This window comes from Salvia miltiorrhiza, chromosome 4 (assembly GCF_028751815.1).
Source record: "Salvia miltiorrhiza cultivar Shanhuang (shh) chromosome 4, IMPLAD_Smil_shh, whole genome shotgun sequence".
NCBI lineage: Eukaryota > Viridiplantae > Streptophyta > Magnoliopsida > Lamiales > Lamiaceae > Salvia > Salvia miltiorrhiza.
The window spans coordinates 12,563,324-12,582,216 of NC_080390.1; the positions used below are offsets into that span (position 1 = coordinate 12,563,324).

At 34.0% G+C, this 18,893-nt stretch overlaps 2 protein-coding genes across 6 annotated transcripts; one reads left to right on the forward strand and one right to left on the reverse strand.

The window, feature by feature from the left end:
• Positions 1–2,208: 2,208 nt before the first annotated feature.
• LOC131022767 (uncharacterized) lies at positions 2,209–7,228 on the reverse strand. Of its 2 annotated transcripts, XM_057952288.1 has the most exons (5): positions 7,116–7,228; positions 4,474–4,709; positions 3,315–4,028; positions 2,874–3,218; positions 2,209–2,757 (listed from the first exon to the last, which is right to left on the reverse strand). In XM_057952288.1, exons 2-5 carry the CDS (start codon positions 4,609–4,611, stop codon positions 2,482–2,484), a joined length of 1,473 nt encoding a protein of 490 aa, XP_057808271.1. In that variant the 5' UTR covers positions 4,612–4,709; positions 7,116–7,228; the 3' UTR covers positions 2,209–2,481. The 2 variants fall into 2 exon arrangements, with proteins under 2 accessions (XP_057808271.1, XP_057808272.1); XM_057952289.1 differs by lacking the exon at positions 7,116–7,228 and having other exon boundaries at positions 4,474–4,750.
• Positions 7,229–9,052: 1,824 nt separating this feature from the next.
• On the forward strand, positions 9,053–11,637 carry LOC131022768 (uncharacterized). Of its 4 annotated transcripts, none has more exons than XR_009101412.1 (7): positions 9,053–9,412; positions 9,509–10,234; positions 10,375–10,443; positions 10,547–10,570; positions 11,023–11,094; positions 11,194–11,280; positions 11,352–11,637. XR_009101412.1 is itself a non-coding variant. In XM_057952290.1 (4 exons), the coding sequence occupies exons 1-3, from the start codon at positions 9,211–9,213 to the stop codon at positions 10,422–10,424; spliced, it is 312 nt and encodes a 103-aa protein (XP_057808273.1). In that variant the 5' UTR covers positions 9,063–9,210; the 3' UTR covers positions 10,425–10,443; positions 10,547–10,600. The 4 variants fall into 4 exon arrangements, 1 of the variants encoding a protein (XP_057808273.1); XR_009101414.1 differs by having other exon boundaries at positions 9,061–9,412; positions 9,509–9,578; XR_009101413.1 differs by lacking the exon at positions 9,509–10,234 and having other exon boundaries at positions 9,066–9,412.
• The last annotated feature ends 7,256 nt before the right edge of the window (positions 11,638–18,893 follow it).

Here is an 18,893-nt window from a genome sequence, read left to right on the forward strand (position 1 = left end):
CAAGTGATAATCTGGCGGACTTATTCACCAAGGCATTACCAACATCGACATTCAGAAAATTGGTACACGAGATCGGCATGCATCGACTTAGAGATATTCAATGATCTCAAGTACAGGGGAAGCAGTTGTACACTTTTTCCTTCGACTAGGTTTTGTCCCATTGGGTTTTCCTAGCAAGATTTTAATGAGGCAACATTTTTTTGTTTTAGGGATTGGTCAATCAAGGGGAAGTGTTGTAAATATATCTATAAGATATATCTTATGTGTGTTGACCAAGAAATCTCCCTAAAACCCTAGCTTCCTACTTGTATAAATAGAGGCTTTTGGCCCTCATATTGAATACACTTCATTCGTATTCTCTTCTATATTCTCTCGCTGCTATCTAGTTTATAACAAAACTTAATTTGTGTTTTAGAATAATAAAGTGTCGCCATCCTAGACCATCAACGTGTATAAGTGAAACACATTTTAAGTTTTAACTTGAAGTAAATATTGACTATTCATTATCTAATAGCTCGAGTAAGTTATACTCCCTCCGTCCATGAAAGAACTTCCTAGGAGGGAGTGACACAGGTTTTAAGAAAAAATATTATTGAGTGTATTGAGAGTGGATAAAAGGCAGGGCCGGTCCTGACAGAAATGAGGCCCTGGGCGACATTAGAATAATGGGCCCCCAATATATTATTGTACGCGATACATTGAAAAATAAAAAATATACATGGTTCATGCAAAGAAATGGCCAAATACTAATCTTCCAAAACCAGAATGTGGATATGTTATTTGTATACCTTTCTCTATAAAAGCCTTCATATGCTATTGCTACCAAGTATCAAGCAAATTCGCATCCACATAATTATTTGTGCCCACTAATTGATGATTGAACAAATTGAGCAAATAATTATTTTTTTGATTCAATAGCCTATGGCCGTGCAGCGAAAGAAAAAAAGAACAAATATACATGACTAATACAGGGATTAGAAATTTTTATGTGTCAATATACTTCTCTGAATGACTAAACTTAATAGCTACTAAAATTACGACCTAAAAATATAATATTAATTAAAACATAATCTAAATATACATTATGAAAACATATAAACATATCACATAAAGACATAACAGTAATACAAGTTCTTCGCCTAAGAAAAAAGCAGTACAAGTTCTTCAAAAATTAAGTAAAATTAATAAAATCTAATAAAACATTACGTATGATATATAAATTTACATACTCAAAAAAACCAAAAAGTAGATAATCCGAATTCGGAATCCGCAGTGTAAATTTTTTTTGCTCGAATAATTAGGTAGATAATCAAAAATCAAGAAATAAATTGATATAAGAGAATTCATACGATACCTTATATTTATATTCGCAATTCAATCAACGGTGAGAAATAAATTGCAAAGACAATGTTCTTCGTTCTAATTTTTTCGAGAAGATGAAGAGGTTTTCTTTTTTCCAAGAAATACGTTGGAAGAGGACGAAATTTAATGGTATCTGATAAAACCTATAACTTTGTTGGGCCCAAAATTAAAACCTATAATTAATGGAATATAATAAAAATTTTGGGCCCCAAAATTTTTGGGGCCCTGGGCCGTCGCCCAGGCCCGCCCACCCTCAGGACCGGCCCTGATAAAAGGTAGTTGAGTGTATTGGGAGTGGTGAAAATGTGTTATAATTAATATTGAGAGTTGTGAAAAGTGAAAAGTAAGAGGATTATAAATGGTGGGGTATAGTCCAAAAATAGGTAGAAAGTTCTTTTGTGGACGTCTCAAAAATGAAAGATATGAAGTTCTTTTGTGGACGGAGAGAGTATATGTCAAATTCAATCACCTTATCAGAAATTGACTCTTAACGCACAGTTTAGAGTTAGAATTCTCAGCGACATCCCAATTAGAATTCCATGTTTAATTAGGATTGAATCAAGAAAAATAAATAAATAAAATAAATATAACCTAATACGAAATGCATCGCAGACAAAACACGAGAATATTTCAATTCTCACCACTGCATTAAGAATACAATTATTAGTGATGGTTGAATTACTGTGATCTTCACTAATTAACAACTTTTTTTCCTTGATTAAAAAAAACAACATTTTTTCCTCAAAAAGTAAAAACTAATTAATTGATTAATAGAATCGTTTTCAAGTTGAGTTAAAAACTCCCCAAACAAAAACGCCAACCCACATGAGATTCCACCAATCAGTGTGTAGAAGTTCCGTTTGGAATTTAGTCACCAAAAACAAGAACAAGCATAATTGTATATTCAAAGGTGATAATCCCAATAATCCAAATAAGGCATCACTCCACCAAAACATATGGTGAAATCAAACATTGTCATGGCAGAGGCAGTTTAAAATTAGGACAAAATTTGCCTCAAAATTAGCATGATGCTTCCAAATTGAACCTTCACAAGAATCCTCTATATCACATATTTACTCACAGTGAAGAACTAAGGGATTCACATCTGAGACAAGAAACTCAGTATTTTCTGAAAGTCAGGTTGAGCCGACCTGGTCGAAGTCTTGTACTTTCCAGCAATGCAAGAGGAGCTGTGTCGGGGATAATGGCATTCACCCCGTGATATATATGCCTCGATCCACCACCAAAGATCAGCACGTCGCCTGATTCTAGTGTGACGAAGTTAGCCTTGTTGGCATCTCTCTGCCTGCCATATAGAAACTCAGCTGAATCACCAATAGAGATTGAAACAACGGGTAGCCTTTTGTAAAGACTCTCCTGTGTTTCATCACGATCCTGTACGAACAGATAAGGGTTAAACAAATGAGTGCACATTGAATTTACTCAAAATAAGATCTCATGCTTTGATGCAAATGGAGAGAAGACGCGTATTTTGCAGTTCACAAACCAACCTGATGGAGACCAAGCCGCCCGTTGCTAGTGTAGAAGTTGACAATGCACAAATCTGGAGACATTTTAGGAAGCACATCGTCAACGTTCTCAACCTTCAGGGTTCTTTCTATTAGACTGTGGGAATCATCAAGTGCTCTGCACACTAATGAAGTAAATTCCCTAGGAAGGTCAGGAGGTGCAGTATTGTCATGGCGGCGCCTCTCTCCATAGCTTGCTGTTTGAGGATCCCAGTCTAGACCCAAACACATCATGAACAGGCGCAGTTTTGCACCATCATTGTAGCCAGGTCGATAAAACCCCCCCGGACCACAACCTAACTCTTGACACTTGTTTACAATGTTCACCTGCAAGAGAGGTAGGGACAGCTAAATACCATAAACTGTGAAAGGTTATGAAGGACAAAAACGAACAAACACATCAAACAAACTTTAGAGGACTACCTGCTCCAACAAGGGAATATAGTGCTTGAGTAAAACCATTCCAGGCCCTAACACCAATCCACTTTCTTCAACCAAGTCTTCTGTATCATTTCCTTTCTCGGTAATACCTTTGCTTTGCTCATTCTCCTCGGCTGGCTGTCTCATCGGAGAGCACACTCGTGTATATCTCTTATTCACATAATTGGGGGAATCTGAGGATTTAGGAAGGCATATATCAAATGGATCCTCTATTGCAGAGTAGGAAGAGGGCTTGGAAGAGGGCTTTGGTCTTCTCTTGGCCTCTTGATGTTCATGAACACGAGTTTGGCGAACCTTTGGCTTTCTCGAAGAAGATAACTGCTTCTTCCCGAAGCTGGTGGGCAAGCCTGAGTCAATGTGGTCACTCATTGAAGTAGAAGCTTCACATTGTGTACTGATGTTGTGAACCTCCTTCTCCAAATTCTGTTTGGAACAAGTGATCAAGTTGGCCGCTTCACGTTGCAATGGCTCTACATTTTGAACCAACTTCTCTCCAGAACAAGTGACTATGTTAGATGCTTCATGTTGCAATGGCATGATGTTCTGAGCCACCTCCGGCTTCTGTTTAGAACAATTGACCACGGGTAATCTAGTTCCCCGTTTAGATTTAACAAAATTGACAGAAAGTGGAGGATAATCCTTCTCATATGTTGATGAATTGATAGGCTGCGGCTGCCCTCGTTCTTGCTCCGAAATCTGCAACATTTCCTCACCATATCACTACTCAACACTACATTTGAAATCAATTCAGACAAAAGGCAAAATTCTATACCATCTCGATATATCAAAGACCAAATGCTAATATGATAGCTACTATAAATCCCAAAAATTATAACACAATTTATCTGAACAGAATTTCCCAACAGCACTGAAAAAGGAGGGTTTCCATATATTTAAATGATGATCATCAACAATCCAGAATATTTTATACTGCTAATTCAATTTCAACAACAACAACAACAAAAATTAGTATATAATTCATAGCTAGGACCATCTAATCATTGTATTTCACAGGCTAAACAAAAGTAGAAGAATCCACTTTATCATTCAATTCTGCACACCAAGTGTTTGATAAAATGCACATTGGACAGCTTTAAACAACAAAAAGTAAAACATAAAAAGGGAAAAACAAAATCCTCGCCTTGATGTGCGAAGTCGCGGAATTTCCACCAGCCATTGATCTCACGCTTTTGTTCATGATCTTTCCAAGACGAAGAGCACTCGATTCGTTGAACAACCGCGCTGCTGCTAAGGTTGTACGGTAGAATCCTCGATGCATGAGCTCAACTTGCTTAAATTTCGTTTCAGTTATGGCGCAACTGTAATTTAATCACAAAGCGCTGAGGAAGAAGATGATGAAGCGTCGAGAATCTGAAACTGAAGCGCTTTCATTATTAAGAGCGATTTATGGCTTGACATTAGTTAGAGCATCCGCATTGGGACCTCCTTGATAGCCTCCTTGATAGCCTACTTGATAGTGTTTGTGTTATTGAGTAGGTAGTGCTGCATTGGGGTTCCTTGATAGCCTCCTTGATAATATTAGTTTTGATTTTATGTTTTTCATTTAAATTTTATTTCTCAAATTTAAATAACACAATTTATTACAAATTTAAATTGCATTAATTATAAAATCCTAAATATTACATAAAACTTTAATAAAATAAAAACAATTCCTAAAAAAAATTATGGGGGTAGTATGAATGAAGCACTTGTTTCTGCAACTCAACCAACTCCATGAACTTTTCAGCGATTTCGTCGGAATCGGGCGATGAATCATGTTCAGGTGATGACATTTTTGGAAAAAAAATTGTAGGAGGAAGAATGAATGAGTTGTGATGAATGAAAGTGAGTTGTGATGAATGAATTGTAGGTGAATGAGTTGTAGGGAGAAGTATTATTTATAGAGAGAAAAGAAGATTAAAAAAAAAAAAAAAGGAAAATTGAAGAATGCCGTTGAAAGAGCCGTTGGAAAGCAAAAAAAAAAAATAAAATAAAATAAAATTATGAAGAAACGGTCGAAAATATTGAAATAGGATTTTTTTTTTTTTAATTATGGCGCGTGCAGAGCACGCGCCTACTCGAGGCTCCTCGATAACTCGAGGAGTCCTCGAGGAACTCCACGCTGCATCGCCCTCCTCGAAGCCAGCCATCTCCTCGAGGAGGCCCTCGAGTACCCGCGATGCGGGTGCTCTTAACTATTTAATGTTCTTAAAAAAAAAACTAGTTTATTATTATATATAAATTTTGTTAATAATTTTAACTTTTAAGTATAAATTTGATAATTATACAATTCGTGAATTTTATGAAATTCGTTTATATACTCGTCCTCATCTCAAATCCAATTAAAAATGATTTTACTATTCGTTCTTATTTCAAATTCATAATACTAATATTCGTTAATTATTCAACTATATTTCAATTTATAAATATCTAAATAATTAAATATAAGTTGTTACAATAATTAGTTATTCATCTCAATAAAAACTCAGAATATTTCAAAATAAACATTAATAGTAGTAAATAGTAATATTAATTAATAGAAAAAATTTCACATAAGCATGTATATAATCTTTTATTTTGATTCTACAATTAGTGAAGTCTCCCAAAAAAATAAATGTGGATTTATGAACATCTATATGTGTGTGTTAAGGTAATGAATTAATGCTTAAGGTCAAAGGTCTTGAATTCAAGTCTCCTGTGGTAAGGCTTCTAAATTTCTTTATTTAATACGATTAGTTTATCAAAACAATAAAATAATAGATAGTACGAATAATAAAAACTATACAAACTCTCTTTTCAAACCTATATAATAATATCCGTTAATTATCTGAAAATATTTAAATTTTATAAAAATATCTCAATAAACAATATAAATTATTATAATTATTGATTATCTAAGTCAATAAAATCTTACAATCAATATGTTAGTAAGTGACCCGCTAAAATTCGACGGGGTCTATCAAAATATAAATTTATGAAATTATTAATGTATTTATTGTTTAATGATTTTTTTTTTTACCTAAAATAGAGAATTTAATGAAATTGTTTTAAAACAAAAAATTATAATATTTATTTGAAATTGACCTAATTTAAATATCTTATGAAATTTATATGTAAGCAGAGTTTTGATCGAAAAAATATTAAAAGAGAAATTGGAACAATTATTTGACACGTATCGATATTAGATGTCTGTAGCTGAAGCCCAATAATTAAAAAATAAAAAATAAATACATAATATCACTAAATTATTAAATTTATAATTACCTCGTGATATCATTTTAGCTATAGAATCAAAAACTCGCTTTAAAGATTTGAATTTGAGCTATAAGAATTATTAGTCACTGACTGACTTAAAAAACAATAACATGTAAACAATTCATCCAAATTAGCTTCTGCATACATATAAAATCTTTTTGATTAGTTACTACTCTAATCTGATTTTCCAAAAACTGACATACACAAACCCAAATTACCAGAACCGCATGTATTGACAATATGGACGAAACAGTAGCCTTTTATTTTGAAAAGAATAACTATTCACCCCTTTACTTAACTAATTAACTAAGCTCTGCCACTCAACCAATAATACTAATAATAATTCTTTTTTATATACATATAATTCTTGTAGCAAGAGTACCTACCTCCGTAGCTAGTACTATAGTTTTACAGTCTAAACAAAATACATCAAATTCACAAAAACCTAAACTTCAACGGCACAAAATAAATGCATCAAAACTAAAACAAAAAAAATAGGGAAAACAAAATACAAATCATAGAGCATACCTTAGTAGTCAACTTGAAGTCTCCTAATTTCCACGTAGAAAGAGAACAGACAAATGGTATCTAAACTGAGAAAGCAAAAAATAAAAGAGCAGACAGAGAAAGAGAGCAAAAACCGAGAAGAATAGTTCAAGATAAAGAAATAAAATTAATTATACACTTTTTTATAGATGAAATATAAGATAGTTAATTTGACAAAGAATTCTACCTTTGATATATTGATAGTTTCGGATATTTCAAAAAGAAGAATGGTTGAGTTGGAGTTCTAGGAGTTATATTATTATTTATTAGATATAAAAAATTGTTGATATATATTGCCTTCTATATTTGGTCATTTTGCTAATAAATTATTCGCACAATTATTTGTTAACAGCAGCTTGTCGTGCGTAGCAGAGTTCATAGTACCTCAATTAATTATTAAATTATAAACTAAGATAGATAGGAAGAATGGTTGTTGATATATCGTAATCTTTATTATTACACGTAATTATAAAAGCAAAATAAATTTATTAGATATTGAAAATTATTGATATCGAAAATTATTGATTAAAAAATTAGAAAAAATAAGAATGAATGAGAATCGAAGAAAATTGGAATGGAGTGATTATATGAAGCCACCTAGAATGGAGTTTATTTTGCTTTTATATATATATAGATTAGTATAAGTATTCAATAAGCTTTCCATATTACATTTTCAAATATATAACTTAAAAAAAAGAGCAATCGAAAGGAAAAGATAAAAAGAAGAAATAATTTCCATTCGATATTAATATGCCACCATTATTATACATTAACACTTTAAATTTTTAATATTTTTATTTCATATGCTAAATTTTAATTTTACAATATAAAAGTGAACACTTCTATATACTAGCCCGGCTAGTTATCTTATTATTCGGGTTCAATAAGTATTGTGTTAATATACATTAGTAGCCTAAAATATAAAAACAATTTTCAAAAAAGCCACAACTATAAAACTATAGTAAAAGTAGCCATTTTATAGTGAAAAGACAAATATATCCTCAATGGGGCCCACAAAATCCCTCTCTCTCTCCTCTCCTCTCTCTCTCTCGACTTGGGTTTGGTGCTAAAGATTCCACTGCAACTCTTTCAAACCTACTCTACCTTTCTCTTATTTTATCACTAATTCTAGTGGTCTTCCTTTCTTTTTTCTTTTGTGTAAAGAGTGCACAAAAGCTAATGGAGAAAACAGCAAAAAAGGAATTTTCTTTAAAGAAAAAAGAGTCCCCCTCTCTCTCTCTCTCTCTCTCCCCCTTTCTTGTTTCCACGGCTGCACCTACCCAAGCTGTAATTAGAGTCGAAGGAGTAGTTCACTTCATTCTCTACTTGTTCCCGTAGAAACCCCAGAAAAAGAAAAGAAAGAAAATAAAGTGTTAAAGAAAGTAGTATTTTCCCGTGAGAAGAAGCTCTAAAAGAGAAGAAAAGGAAAAGATTCATGAAAACTCCATATGCTGCCCCAAGTTATATTTTTTTTTTAAAATTTTGTTCTGTAACTTTCTTTTTCCGAATTATTCTGCATAGAAAGATAATATATGCTGGAAAAGAGTTTTATTAATCACACACGCGCGCACAAACAAGTATTTCAACTTTCAAGAAAAACCCATAAAAAAGATGGTATCTTTTTCTTCAAACACAACAACCACTACAAGAATTAAGGCCATAGACAACATAAAATAGACAACATACATCAAAAACATGTCATCTATATCTCAATAGATGACACGCAGTAGATAGTGCGTTGTCTATAAACATGAAATTAGACGACATTTAACCAAGCGCGTTGTCTAATAGAGGTATAGACGACATATTTCTGAGCCTCGTCGTCTATAGAAAGACGGTCATAGACGACAAACCCGAAAATGTCGTCTATTATACAATAGAAGACACAATTTCTCACACGTCGTCTATTAGCGCCTAATTTCATTCCCAACACTTCTTCTCCCAAAAAAAGTCAGATTTCATTCCCCCAAAACACACGCTGCTCCCAAAATCAAATTCCGCCACCAAACTTGAATATTCACAACAGCTCTCCGGCGACAGCACCACCGTCTTCCTGCCACCGAACTCAAACGCCACCATGGGGATACTCGCCTCCGACAGCGAGGACAAGTCGTTGCACTCCCCACGCCAGTTCCTGAATGCGTCCCGCACCGCCACTCCCATCGGTGGTCGTCGATTCGAAGATACAACAACAATCGCCAACCTCCACCTGAAATCCGACGCACACGTCCCGCCATCCCTGTCCCCGGCCTCTGAAATTAATCCGATTCAGCCTCCAGGTTAGTTGTTCTTGTTCACTTGCTTGCGTCAAAAAGTCAAATTAGGGATTGATTTTTTTGTTGTTCAAATCAGGACTTGATTTTTTGCTAAATTAGGGTTCAAAGTACTTGCTTACAGGAGGGAGGGAAGCCGGAAAGGATCATTCATCTTGCCATGCTATTATGTGTGCGTTGATGGAACAAGTTATAATATCTGAAATTCTGAAATTTCCCCCTCATTTGATTTGCTTGAAGTTGTGTGTAGGTTTAGATTGTTGAAGTTGTGCTGTTTACGAATGTGTTTAAATGGAGATTTTGTTATGATGTCATTGATCATGCTATTTCATGTTAACAATTACTGGATCCGCGACTAGTCTGACTATCCCTATTTGTTGTTTCACTCGGTTTTTTACTTCTGATATTGATGAAAACAAGAAAAAATGGATATCTTTGAATTGAGTGAAGGTTAGTGATGGCACATTGTTTCCTTTGGTGAGAAAGTAGTTCTAGAGAAAATTCTTGTTCAGGGAAATAGAACATTATGATTAGGCATCCAAGAAAAAAGATTATTTGGAGTATTCCTAGCAACCAGATCAATACCCTCTGAACCTTGCATCTTCCTCATAGTTTTTTCAAGACAATTAGGAAACAAGTGCACTTCCTCAATTTTACAACACAATGCTTTCAGTAGCAGAGCATGCTACTTTCTACAATATATTTGTAACAAATCAAATCTCACTTTGCATGACAAGACTTAACTATGATGGATATGCTCATATGCAGATTCATTTCAGGGATGTAGAGATATCTGCCCATGTTTGTTTCTGTTTGGTCTTATGAAAGGTACAAAAATGGGTATCATGTTGTAGTAGACTTGCCTCAACTAGCTCAAAAGTGGGCGTTTGGCCTCTTGTCAAGATTACTTGTGATAGCACTGGCGCTTTTCTTCTTGTTTAATCATATCCACTCTTTATCATCTGCAGGAAAATCCCGATCTGTGGAAATGGCTGACCAGCCAAGAGGAACCCCCTGAGGCAGTGAAAGTAAATCCAGTAAGACGATAAAATTGATACTGATCTGAGCTAGCTGTTTTTCTTTTTCTCCCTTGTACTTTCCGATAGATGTTTCGTTTCCCTAATTTGTTATGTATGTTAGGTATTCGTGGCTGTGTGGCAAAAGGTGACTAGCAATCTGGAGAATCACGCTGCACCTGGAACTCGTGCTACGCCTGGCCAGTCTTGGGTGAGAGGTTGGGATGATTTCAAGAAGGGTCGTGACAGCCCTATTGCTGGGATCATTCATCTCTCTCTCTCTATCTCTCTCTCTCTCTCTCTCTCTCTCTCATTTTAGTGATTCCTTGGTGAAAAATCAGGGATGGGAATGCGTTCCTGAGAAGGCGACTGCTTGGAACCTTTTGTCACGTTAGTGCTACTTTCTCTCATATTGAAAGCTTCTGTTTCTATTTTGATCACGTACTTGGACTAAAATATGTTCAACATATGCAGCTAGGCCATCGTTCTACAACTATGTAGTCACCTTGTTTGCACTAAATGTTTTGGGGTTGATTGCTATTTATGTCTGATGGAATTCTTAGTCGTTTAACTTGACGTGCAAATTATACCTCGTGTCAGGAACTTGAAGAACAATCAGCTTACTGGTCCAATTCCTTCGACATTAACGCAAATTCCTAATCTAAAAACTCTGTAAGTTTAATGATGCCTCTGGGACATCCTTTGTAAATATAGGTCTTGTTGGTGTTTTTCTAACTGTGCCTATTGCTGTTGTGTTTTGCTGGATCGAAGGGATTAAGCGTTTCGCTAGCTAGCCCTGATGGTCGCGTAATAGGTGGTGGCGTTGCAGGTTTGCTCATGGCAGCTAGTCCGATCCAGGTCACTACTTTTTCCGTTGGGTCTTCTTAGTTCTTGAAATGATGTCCTGATATGAATACATATAAAATCAGATTGTAGTCGGAAGCTTCGTGCCAAACGGTTTCAAGATGCAGAAGCGAAAGCAGCAGAGCAAGCCAAGAATGGCCCCTGCAGCCCACTGCCCTCCGGCCACTGTGACTGCCCTCCAGCCACTGCGACTGCCCTCCAGCCACTGCCCTTCATCATCAAGAATGAGCTCCTCCTTGTTTGATAACTTTGATCACATCTTGGGTTTGATGTAGAATGTTTGTATGATGGATATTTTTTCAATGTAGAATGATAAAGAATATTTGAAATTAATGAATGACATTTTTATTATTCGTGTATATATTTTAAATTATTTATTATGAATTTTTAGATTTAATAAAATATTTATTTGAAAAAATAAGAAATTTAAGTATAACTGCAGAATTAAAATTAAAAATTCAACGAATAGACAACATGCGCATGCTCGTTGTCTATTAGCTGATAGACAACGCTCATGCGCATGTTGTCTATTAGCTAATAGACAACATGCGCATGCTCTAATAGACAACATGCGCATGCTCGTTGTCTATCAGCTAATAGACAACGCGCATGCGCATGTCGTCTATTAGCTAATAGACGACATGCGCATGCGCGTTGTCTATTAGCGCCCCCAATAGACAACACCCTCATACATGACATGCGATTTTCAAATAGATGACACGCTTTGCATGTTGTCTATTAGCATTTTTCTTGTAGTGAACTTTGCAGAGACAGTCTGCATGAATCGGTGGAGACCCTCTTCCACAGAAGCGCTCGCCGGCAGACAGTCGAACGACTCGGGCGCTTCCACAGAAGAGCTCCGCGGCTACTGCCCCGTGATGGGACCCTCTTCAACCTCCGATCTCAATGATCCATCACCACCTTGGATTCGGACGACATCTTCGCCGAGAACCCTTCTCTCGGTCCTCTCTTTTTCTCCGGCGCCACTCCGGCGCTTCTCTCTCTCCCTCTCCCAAATCGTGTACTACTTGTGTACTGAGGAACCAGGTTTTGTGTACAATTTCGTGCACTTGATAACTATGGATGATGCCAGGTTTCGTGTACGTCTTTGTGTTCTAATTAACAAATTTCGTGTACTATTCGTGTACTGAAGAAATAGGTTTCGTGTATGCCTTCGTGCACTTGATATCAATAAATAATAACAGCTTTCGTGTACTGTTTCGTGTTTATGTTTATAGGTTTCGTGTATTATGTCGTGTATGGAAGAACATGTTCGTGTATGCACGAGATATTGTACACGACTATGATCTTTTGGACACGACACTAGACACGAAATCAAATAACATACTTTTAAATGATTTGGCATCGATATGGATGTTAACATTTTCATTTTCATTGAGAATTATGCTTCAAATCTCAAAATAAACTTACTTAACACGGTTTTATTGAATTCACTATTGAATTATTGAAACGTTAAACTTACAACTTTGTAAAAAACACTCATATAAATATTAATGAAGTAACTTAAGATCTATATGGATAATAAGTCATATTGTTGTTTTAAAGACATTCTCAGTAAAGATTATAAAAACTACTCAGTGGGCTCGTTGCACTAATTTATAATGATCGATCAATTCAAAAACGATCTAAAATCAATTATCATATACGGTGCACGAGATTAGGGTACACGAAACCTTCGTGTAGTGCAGTGGTTCGTGTTGTGTTTCGTGTACCCTAAGGATTCGTGTACCCTAATCTCGTGCACCGTATAGGATGATTGATTTCAGATCTATTTTTGAATTGATCGATCATTATAAATTAGTGCAATGAGCCAATTGAGTAGTTTTTATAATCTTTACTGAGAATGTCTTTAAAACAACAATATGACTTATTATCTTTATAGATCTTGAGTTACTTCACTAATATTTATATGAGTGTTTTTTACAAAGTTGTAAGTTTCACGTTTCAATAATTTAATAGTGAATTCAATAAAACCGTGTTAAGTAAGTTTATTTTGAGATTTGAAGCATAATTCTCAATGAAAATGAAAATGTTAACATCCATATCGATACCAAATCATTTAAAAGTATGTTATTTGATTTCGTGTCTAGTGTCGTGTCCAAAAGATCATAGTCGTGCACAATATCTCGTGCATACATGAACATGTTCTTCAATACACGACATAATACACGAAACCTATAAACATAAACACGAAACAGTACACGAAAGTTGTTAATATTTATTGATATCAAGTGCACGACGGCATACACGAAACCTATTTCTTCAGTACACGAATAGTACACGAACTCTGTAAATTAGAACACAAAGACTTACACGAAACCTGACATCATCCATAGTTATCAAGTGCACGAAATTGTACACAAAATTTGGTTCCTTAGTACACAAGTACTACACGATTACATAATTTAATCACAATTTCATCCAACATCCAACAGCCAACAAAAGCTCCAACACACAAACACAACATTGGCTAAAAACAGTCCAAAACACATATATTAGCACATTCATAGGAGCAATATCATAGATCGAGTATTGATTTAATTACATTAATGTATTAATCATTATATAAGTCATAGGTGAATGATTTGGTCAATAGATTCACCATGTTAGAATGGACCGTGAATAAGGAAACAATAATAACTAGTGGAGCAATCTCTTTATCAACAAATTTCATGAAATAAATCTAATAATATTTCTTATAAAAATATAAAAAAAATATTCAGCAATAAATCTAACTGGGGGTGGTGGTTCTTCATACTCATCGCGGGCGACATTTCGTGGGCCTCGTCGTCTTCCCCTCCGCCTCTCTGGCTGCACTTCGACCTCCTCTTCCTCCAAACTCTCTTCGGACGTCTCTTCCACCTCCTCTTCGTATTGAGGATCGGATTGGGTGTCACTCATCTTCTACACAAAAATATAGATATTGCAAACTAGTGTCACTAAAAGGAATGGAAAAAGAAAAAAATATGAATGAATGTGCGGCTGATTGTGATGGAATGATGTATGGGAAGAAAAGAAAATTGTTTGATGATGATGGGTTTTATAAAACCCTACTGTGACTGCGAAGTAAGAAGACTAGGGAACTTAGGGAACAAAGTGATCTTTTTATAGATTTGAAACCACCTCCTGAGGAAATAATACACTTCTACTACCTTTCTGGACAATGCAATTGTTTCTATACAAACAAATCTCAAATCAAAATTAATATACTTTTGGTTTTCATTTTTGTTCTGAATTTGGCTTTAACTGAAGCTTTTAGAGTTTTCTTTCTAAAATCTCAATGGGTTATTTCTTTCTCACAAGTTATAATTAGTCATATCTCATAATTTCTCAATTCATATACTTAAAAGTTTAAAGCTTTTACGCATAAGCTTTCGAAAACAACACAACACAACAACGCCCTTTTTGCAGTTTTTGATGATTATATAACCTCTCAAATTATTACAGCATCTAGTGACAAATCATGCAGGGGCGCTCTCACCCATGATCAACAAAAGTAATCAAGATTCCATAACTTTCTTTTAGAACAAATGCTGAAACACTCATCATTGTTTTTTAGACTCCTTTTTATATATAGTACATACAATTAGCAAAAAGTTGAGAAAGAATAGACACACGCATGCAAATGCAGGTTTGTCACTATCCCACATTTCAAACTAAAAAAAAAAAAAAATCTTGCCAATTAATTTTGAGAATGCATCGATTTATCTGAAAAATAATAATCTTTTAAAGAAATATATCATTTTTTTTTAATTTATGAATCAGGCGTCTACTTATTTTGCCAAGAATTCAGGAAAATTTAAACATACTCCAGTCCTTTGAGTTGTTCGATTCGAGGAAGAAAAAATGAATTACCTTGACTAAAGCGTGAAACTCTTGTGGAAGACGAGCGAGGCGGCGTCAAGCTGTGGAAGACGTGCTTAGGGCTTCAGGCGACGGCGTGAAACCCCGATGGCAGACGAGCGCGGCGGCAGCGACGTGCTTAGGGTTTCAGGCGGTGGAATAAGGCTGCACGCTCAACCTCTATCACAGGCGACATCGGCGGTGGAACCAGGCTGGGCGCGCGGCGACTCTCGCTCTCTCTCAGTAGGGAAGACGCCGGCGGATGGGCGAATCCATCATAGTGCAGCGGCAGGTGTTTGGTGAGAAGTAATGAATGAGGGAGGGGCGGGTGTTTGGTGGAGGAGAAAACCTTAAGTTTGGTGATATGTATTGAATGCATACGTGAGAATATAGGAGAGAGAGAAAAGTTTTTGTGGGCCAAATTTAAGGAATAAAAGGAATTGTTTTTTTCAAATAAAAATGTTGTTTCTATATTTAAGAGAGAGAGAGAGAGAGAGGAGAGAAGAGAAGAGAGATGGAAGACAGAGAAGAGAATAAATCGAGAGGGAGATGAGAGAGGGGATGATAAAGTTGTACCTTTCTTCCAATTATCAATTATGTTTTTTATTTTATTTTTAATATATTATTGTTATATTATTTGTGGATTCCATTGAGGATACATTTGTCTTTTTATTACAAAATAGCTACTTTTACTATACTTTTATACTCATGGCTCTTTTGAAAATTGTTTTTATATTTTAGGCTACTAATATATTTCCCCCATAAGTATTTTTCCCTTATGTTATTTCCATAAAATGGTTGCACCTCGATTGTATTTATTCCTTCAAGAATTGAGCTGTTACAATTACATGTCATAATAAATAAATAAAATTTTTCATATACAAACATAAATAAAAATTCTTATATGAAATCATATTTTTAATATATATAACTAATTATTAATCTACAAAGTTATATTAAAATTAGTACAAAAAAATTATTTAAAAAAAGAGTTATATAATGAACCAATATATTTTCATTCACATTTGTTACATTCTAAACCATTGTAATTAAAAAAATGTAAAACACAAAATATGATATCTATTTATTTTAACTTTAAAAACACAAAAATAAAATAAATACACACACATATATATAGAGTAGAAAAAAGTGAGCATGTCATTAAGGAGAGAATAATACAAAAAACATTAAATAGAGTAGAGAGGAAGGATTTAAAAAATAGTTTTAAAATTTTAAATTACCATAACTTAATTATTCATTTTAATTTTTTTTTATGAATTTTAAATTTTAAAAGGTCTAAAATTTTATATAAAACGTAGCAAAAAAAATACAATTATATCTGTGAAATCATACTTAAACATGCTATGCACAAAAAAGAAGAGGATAAAACCGAAAAACAAAAGAAAATGAGAAAGTAAAATAATATCTAAATGAAAAACCCCTCAAAAAAAAATTATATCTAAATGAAAAAGAAACTAGTGTGTAACCCGTCGAATTTCGACGAGTATCATTTAATATTATAATTTTTATATATAAAAAATGTAAAAATTATTTCTTAATATATTTATAAATTATGGAGATTATTTACTAAAAAACTGTTAATATGATATAGGTCTACGTTACACATTAAACTTACATGAAAAAATAAATTAAAGAGGACTTTTATCACCCACTAGTGTTTGCCACCCATATCCGCAATCCGTGGATACCCGCCAGTCGTCGGGTATCCGCCATCCGCCATTCGTCGAATACTCGCCACCCACTACCCGTCGGATAGCCGCCAAGGCTTGAGAGGTAGGGGCGTTGCTACTTCTCGGCGTCAACATCCTGCAATCAACTATCCAATAAATAAATCACCACGAAACTGCAACAAATTTTAGAGAAAATTTCAACTTCTTGTGCACTACTATTTGCCACTCATACATGCAAAATTATGTGTATTTATTTAAAGATTATAATTAAAAAAAAAATCTCAACTCACTCACCTTTTTTTTCATAGATCTATATCCAATTCTTTTTTTTTTTTTTTTTCATTTTCATATTTTTAAATTATATATATATATATATATATTACCATTTCATAATACTCCATCCGTCCACGAAATGAGTACCCATTTGTGGACGGCACGGGTTTTAAGAAATGTATGGAGTGTAGTGTGAATAGTTTAAGGGTCCCACTTTTTTAGTGTATTAATTAAAAAGATGTGTGGGGTACACTTGCCAAAAAGGGAAATGGGTACTCATTTCATGGACGGACGAAAAAAGAAATATGGGTACTCATTTCGTGGACGGAGGGAGTATTAATTTTTATTATTGTGAATTCTTCTTTATTTTTTTAATATTACGCTCAAATATATTCAATTAAAATTACTTTTTTTTTGCTTTATATATAAATATAGTAATTGAGTTGATATCAATTTTATATAAACATAAAAATATAAAAATATTTCCCGCGTAATCAAATTAATCAATTCAAAACTGTAATATAATTGGAATCATTATTCCACCCACACAACTCCTTAATTAAGTATAACCCTCAATATTATTATTATTATTATTATTATTATTAAGAAAAAATATTGTTGAGTGTATTGAGAGTGGATAAAAGGTAGTTGAGTGTATTGAGAGTGGTGAAAATGTGTTATAATTAATATTGAGAGTTGTGAAAAGTGAAAAGTAAGAGGATTATAAGTGGTGGGGTATAGTCCAAAAATAGGTAGGAAGTTCTTTCGTGGACGTCCCAAAAAGAAAATATAGGAAGTTCTTTCGTGGACGGAAGGAGTATTAATAAGCCTAGGTTTCAATTTTTTTTTTTCAGAATTATGTGACAATTTTGTAGTTATTTATCTCCTTATTTTTTATTTTATTTTTTTTTCTAAAATTGTAAAATTCAACTTATTATAAAATAGTTAATATGCATATCAGATTAAAAATTATGATAAGAGCTTTAATTTGATATATTTTACGTAAATATTTAATTTAATTAAAAATATAAAAGTTATCGCAACAATGTAATCCATAAATAGATAAAAGACAACCAAATAAACAAACTTGAACACTAAACCTCAGAACGAACATAGATTTAAATGCAGCAGTTCAGATACAATTTACTTATCTAACTTCTATGCTAAACATAAAATCTATCCCCTTTAGCATGTCATACAATAACTACATAAGTAAAGGTAGCAAGTGACAGAATTGATAAGCTTTATGCATATTAATCACCTCATCTGATTATGCTAGTCAATAAAACCCACTAAAAGATGCACAGCTGTACAACACTTCTGTCACAAGATTCAAAACTACTTATTCTCTATATACCAATACCTATGGTGTTATGGGTCTGGGCACAAGAACATCATCACCACATTAATGAGTGAGCATCAATCAATCGACCCAAAACTGGAAATAAACAAATAAACTAACATATGATAGACAAAGAAATTAATAAATGATTGAAAATGAGTACAATGAGAATCTAGACCAACTAATTTACAAAATGTACCATCTCAAAGGTGCAGAATCTCATAAAATAATTTACATCGAATTTGTTAGCTGTTCTATCCATGTAGAAATACCATGATAAGTAAATAGTGATTTCTACTCTCACCACATATAATATCACAATTTTTTACTGGCAAAGGATTGATAACATCAGTTATTAAAATACTATAAATAAGCAGCTACCACAAACGAACCTGTAAGGCAGAACGCATAAGCTCGTCAACATAATCAATAGTAGC

Excerpts from the sequence above, each read along its gene's own strand:
- LOC131022767 (XM_057952288.1), bottom strand. The coding sequence starts at position 4,611 with ATGCATCGAGGATTCTACCGTACAACCTTAGCAGCAGCGCGGTTGTTC. Across the intron at positions 4,029-4,473 it reads CCGCGACTTCGCACATCAAG|ATTTCGGAGCAAGAACGAGG; the intron begins GCGAGGATTTTG and ends GAAATGTTGCAG. Across the intron at positions 3,219-3,314 it reads ATATTCCCTTGTTGGAGCAG|GTGAACATTGTAAACAAGTG; the intron begins GTAGTCCTCTAA and ends CCTCTCTTGCAG.
- LOC131022768 (XM_057952290.1), top strand. The coding sequence starts at position 9,211 with ATGGGGATACTCGCCTCCGACAGCGAGGACAAGTCGTTGCACTCCCCA. Across the intron at positions 9,413-10,174 it reads TAATCCGATTCAGCCTCCAG|ATTCATTTCAGGGATGTAGA; the intron begins GTTAGTTGTTCT and ends GCTCATATGCAG. Across the intron at positions 10,235-10,374 it reads TCTGTTTGGTCTTATGAAAG|GAAAATCCCGATCTGTGGAA; the intron begins GTACAAAAATGG and ends TATCATCTGCAG.